Source organism: Impatiens glandulifera, chromosome 1 (assembly GCF_907164915.1).
Source record: "Impatiens glandulifera chromosome 1, dImpGla2.1, whole genome shotgun sequence".
Lineage (NCBI taxonomy): Eukaryota > Viridiplantae > Streptophyta > Magnoliopsida > Ericales > Balsaminaceae > Impatiens > Impatiens glandulifera.
The window spans coordinates 161457687-161462952 of record NC_061862.1 but is presented as its reverse complement, the minus strand read 5'-3'; the positions used below and the strand labels follow the sequence as shown (position 1 = coordinate 161462952).

The window sequence follows — 5266 nt, the reverse complement described above, 5'->3', positions numbered from 1 at the left end:
CTCAGTTTTTTGGGCATCAAAAAATAATAATAATAATGGTGGATCTCCTCTCTCCTCCTCTCTCCATTGAATCTCCCAACCTCCTAAGTAGTAGTAGTATACTCCTTCACTGTAGTAATTATCATGAACTCTACCATTTTCCTACCATGATTCTATTATATCTTCCACAGTTTCTCTGAAATCTGATCTTTCCTCCATGAATATACCTCAATACCCCAAATGGGTTCTTCTCCTTTTCCTCTTTTCTCTTCTTCAATTACCCTGTTTCTCTTTATCATACCATTCTCCACTTAACTGTTCCGATACAGTTCGAGTCTGCACGTCTTTCATCTCCTTCAAGCCCAATCCAAACGAAACCTTTCAAGTGATCCAGAGCATGTTCGATGTACTTCCCCAAGACATTACCTTGGAAGGAGACGATCGTGGCTACGTTTTCATCCGCAAGAACTGTTCTTGTTCTCCTTATGTGAAGAAGTATTTGACTAATACTACGTTTACAGTTAGGCAAAACGGTGGATCCGTGCATAATATGGTGATTGATGGGTACCAAGGGTTAGCCCTCCTTCCTAATTACACTAGGGCGGCTAGAGCTGGAGCGGTTGTATCGATTCAATTGTTTTGTGGATGTTCGAGTGGGCTTTGGAATTACTTGATGAGTTATGTGATGAAAGAGGGTGATAGTATTGAATCTTTGGCTAGTAGATTTGGTGTTAGTATGGATAGTATTGAGGCTTTGAATGGGTTAACTAATCCTGATAATGTCACTGTTGGTGATCTTTATTATGTTCCTTTAAATTCAGGTATTATGTCTCTACCATTTGTAATTTTTTCATACTTGGTTCTGAAATTAAACCTTGATTGCAGTTCCTGGTGAGCCATATCCTACAGAGAGCCTTATTCCTCCCACTTCTGCTCCTGCACCAGCACACTCTGCTGATCAAATCGCAGGTATGATGTTAGAACAATACCCTGAATCCATTATGAGTCTGGGCTTGATTTTTGTGAAGATGTAGGGATTAAATCCCAACCCAGTTGAGTGTTCTTGATATTATGCACTTTTAGCATGCCTAGATGTGCATAATATGTAATAGGCTATTATTATATGGGTTAGGGACCTAGCCCTAATATGCTCATTTATTATTTTATACTTGTATGAATCTTCTACACATGTATGTCCCATTATTATTATAGATTGTTAAGTTCCTAAACTTTATTAATACATCACTTTAATCTTTATATGATAACCAGATGTGCTATTTTGCCAATTATAAAATAGTAAATGACCTTTATAAGTGTGTGCCTCTACAGTCTACACATTATCTTATTGTTTTTAACTAGTCACGCCCCTAAACTTTGTATTTTAACATATCACTTTAATTGGGATTAATCTTTATCAATGATACCCATATGTTGGAATAAGTCCAACATGGTTATTGTGATCTACCAACTTAATTTTGATATGTTTTGACGATGTCTGAACAAAGGGTCTTTGTTGTTGGTTGACTTATATATAGCTGAGGGAAAACAGGCAGAGAAGAAGAGCAAGTCTCATAAAGAATATGGGTGGATTCTGGGATGTTTGGGACTTGGTTTGGCTGTGATTCTTGTGCTTGTTATTGTAATATTCATTTGTTTGAGGTCATCAAGTTGCGATAAAGGAGGAAGCAATCCAAACGGTGAGAATAATGGTGTTTCTCATAAGTTCCAAATCCTCAGGAACACAAGTTTCTGCTGTGCTTCCGGGAGGTATAATATCTGTCGCAAATCTGGTGAAATTAATAAGCAAGCAAATGGTGAATCTAGCGACCGCCAGATAAATGTTCCCAAAGGTATTAATTATGAATTTATGATTGTTTAATTCCCAAATTAATGTTGGATTTTGATACTTAAAACAATTTATGTTGTGCAGCTCTGGGGAACGATGTTTTTGATATGGAAAAGCCATTGGTTTTTGGTTATGAGGAAATTACGACGACTACTGATGGCTTCTCTGATTCACACCTTCTCGGACATGGTACATATGGCTCAGTATATCATGGCGTCCTTCGCGGGCAGGTTACATTTTATTTCTACTTCAATTTATTTGAATATTTAGAAGCGTGTCTTTTTCTAAACAAAACCATATTTTTTTATAGGATGTTGCGATAAAAAGAATGACAGAGACGAAAAGTAAAGAATTTTTGGCTGAACTGAAAGTTCTTGGCAAGGTTCATCATGCAAATTTGGTAGAATTGATTGGGTATGCAGCAACTGATGATGAACTCTTCCTCATTTATGAATATGCACAAAAAGGTTCACTAGGAAACCATTTACACGATCCTCAGAGCAAAGGTAGTTCATGTTTTTTTATTGAAGAAGGTGTATTTACTATCACTGTTTGTATGGAGTATTTGTTTATAACTCTTGATATATATTATATATAATAGGGCATACATCACTTTCATGGATTATGAGGCTTCAAATTGCACTTGATGCTGCTAGAGGTCTTGAGTACATTCACGAGCACACGAGGCCTCACTATGTACACCGGGATATCAAAACAAGTAACATCTTACTCGACGACTCCTTTAGAGGAAAAGTTTCAGATTTTGGGCTCGCAAAACTTGCTGAAATCACAAATGATGCCGAAGCTTCAGTCACACGAGTTGTTGGAACATTCGGTTACGTAGCACCAGAGTGAGCGATAGACTACTGCTATTAATTAATGTGCAAGAAATTAAATGAAAATGGTTGTGTTTCTATTTTATAAGTTTTTAACTATTAATTGTGTTGTTGTTAGGTATTTGAGAGATTGTGTGGCAACTAAGAAGAGCGATGTTTATGCATTTGGAGTCGTTCTTCTTGAGATGATATCGGGAAAGGAGGCTGTCACGAGATCACAAGGCAATGCGTCTAATAATCATAACCCCCCTGAGCAAAGGCGTTCGTTGGTTTCCATTGTAAGTGGTAAAATTTATACAATTAATGTCTTTTTACCCAAAATAACCTGATTTTGATAAACAAGATTATTTAGAAATAACCCAAGATCAAAAAAGGCCTTAGTTTTTTGTTGTTGTTGTGAATACAGATGGTATCAGCTCTTAAGAACACAGCTGATCACTCCAAGAGCAGCATGTCAAGCTTCAAAGATTACATTGACCCTAATATGATGGACTTGTATCCACATGATTGTGTTTTCAAGGTAATTTTATATAACTTACTTTGAATTTGATAAATGCATATATATTCATTTTCCTCTGCTTATATATAGGCGGCCAATTTGGCAAAACAATGTGTGGATGATGATCCGATTATGCGGCCAGACATGAAGCAAATCGTGATGACCTTATCGCAGATCCTTTTGTCATCCATCGAATGGGAAGCCACTCTAGCAGGAAACAGCCAAGTTTTCAGTGGACTCGTTCAAGGAAGATGATCATCATGATCATCATCCCATATGTATAATATTAGTCCACTCCCACTTTCAACTTTTTTGTAGTAGAATAATAATAATAATATTCTTTGTGAACTTGAGTTAAAAAGAAACATGTTGTAATTATTTATTCAGCAAAAAAAGAAGCAAGTTTCACTTGCATAATGAGGCAAGAACACGACGGGGTGGTTGGAATGAGCTGCGGGCATGGAGGACAGCCAAGTTGTCAAGAAGCAGAACATCCCCGTTTTTCCAGGGAATGGCAACGGATTCCTCCTCGAGTATTCTCAAGCAGTCGTGGATGGTGTCGGCAGGGAGAGGCGTCCCATCACCGAAGGTCACCGCCTTGACAGGGTCGTTCCTGTCATCTTTCCATCCTGTATAAGCAGCCGCCATGCTGTTGAACCAAATCTTTCTATTCTTGTCTACTTTAATAGCCGGAATTGGTCCCATTATTGACTTCACTGTTCCATCTTCTTGCCATTCCAACTTCATCCCCAACTTTGCAGCCCTGTTATTATTTATTTCCATTATTAGTTGAATAAAACTAGTTAACTTCTTCCTGTTGTTTTACCTCTGATCTGCTACAGTCTTGTCTTGGGTTAAAAATGTTGATTTCCATCCCAGCCCAATTGGGGAAGAAGGATCATCATCTTCTCCAAGAACTCGTGTATAGATCAATCCCTTCTCTTCCAATTCCTTCACGAAATCAGGATACCTATCTTTCATCTTCTGGTAGACAATGTGGCTAAGAACAATTGGTGTTTCCCCTCCACTGCTCGGTTCCACTTCACAGAAGAAGAACAGTTTTGATGGGAACTCATTAACCTGTTGAAAATGAAATATCAAGATTACAATTTACAACTACAACTGAATAAGTATGTTTTCAGTTACATGGGCCATCTCATGGTGAAAGGGGATCTTTTTATCCGGTGGGGATTCGTTGGCAGTGAAGACCCGTCCAACGACGTTGGTCCTAGGGGAGATGCCGCCTACATAAGGCAAGTCATGAAAACCGAAGGCCTCAACTACGTCGTTGAAGTGGGAGGCAGTAGTCAAGTTGAATCCCCTGAACATGATTGCCCCACTTTGATGGAGAATTGAGTCTATCCATGGCTTCTGATCCTTGATGGCCTCGATTAAGTCTGATGGGTTTACAGTGATGTTGTTCGAACTGGGTGATGATAATAATACAGCTGGGAATACGATTCGTCCTTCATCGTACAACTTCTGCTGAGGTAATGACTTGGTTTCTACAAAGAAGAAACTCATGTTTATGCAACCGTGATTCTTCTTCTGTCTACAGAATGTGTTATTGAGATATAATAAGTATATGAATAATAATCCCGTTAAATAAGAAGTTTGATATTATTGTTGAATTAATAATGGTGTGTTTTTTTATTAAAGGAAGAAATGTAGCTTAATTCTTCCTTTGTTAGTTATTCTATTGAATATTTAAAATGTGCTTCCTCATGAGTTAGCAAAAAATCTTAAAAGAAGGAAGATTCTAATTTATATATGTCATGCACGACGTCATTAGATAATAAAATTGTTTTTTTCAAGTATTCCAGATAGAGTCGTAGATAACAAACAAACCAGTTCAGATCTTCTGCTACCGATTGCCGTGTTCCCCTGTGGCGGACCAATCAGATTGCAGCATTATTAATTTAATAATAAATAAATCTGGGCAGGAGACGGAGGGAGGGAGAATCCGGAATCCGGGTTTAGGCCCGGGTTCACACAAGACGCCGTTAACGGAAGCGCCCGTTAACGCCAGGAAATAATATAATATTCAGATAATACCCAGATAAGATATCTTCGCTCTGATCTACACGCCCATTGAAATGACCCTCA

General features: G+C 38.1%; 2 protein-coding genes across 2 annotated transcripts; one reads left to right on the top strand and one right to left on the bottom strand.

The window, feature by feature from the left end:
* On the top strand, window positions 1–3522 carry LOC124920528 (lysM domain receptor-like kinase 3). The gene is made up of 9 exons (XM_047461027.1): window positions 1–800; window positions 865–948; window positions 1515–1829; window positions 1910–2055; window positions 2136–2331; window positions 2427–2676; window positions 2780–2939; window positions 3068–3181; window positions 3251–3522. The coding sequence occupies exons 1-9, from the start codon at window positions 197–199 to the stop codon at window positions 3413–3415; spliced, it is 2034 nt and encodes a 677-aa protein (XP_047316983.1). The 5' UTR covers window positions 1–196; the 3' UTR covers window positions 3416–3522.
* On the bottom strand, window positions 3482–4713 carry LOC124920532 (clavaminate synthase-like protein At3g21360). Its single transcript, XM_047461033.1, has 3 exons — window positions 4307–4713; window positions 3987–4240; window positions 3482–3923 (listed from the first exon to the last, which is right to left on the bottom strand). Exons 1-3 carry the CDS (start codon window positions 4682–4684, stop codon window positions 3566–3568), a joined length of 990 nt encoding a protein of 329 aa, XP_047316989.1. The 5' UTR covers window positions 4685–4713; the 3' UTR covers window positions 3482–3565.
* Between the last annotated feature and the right edge of the window lie 553 nt (window positions 4714–5266).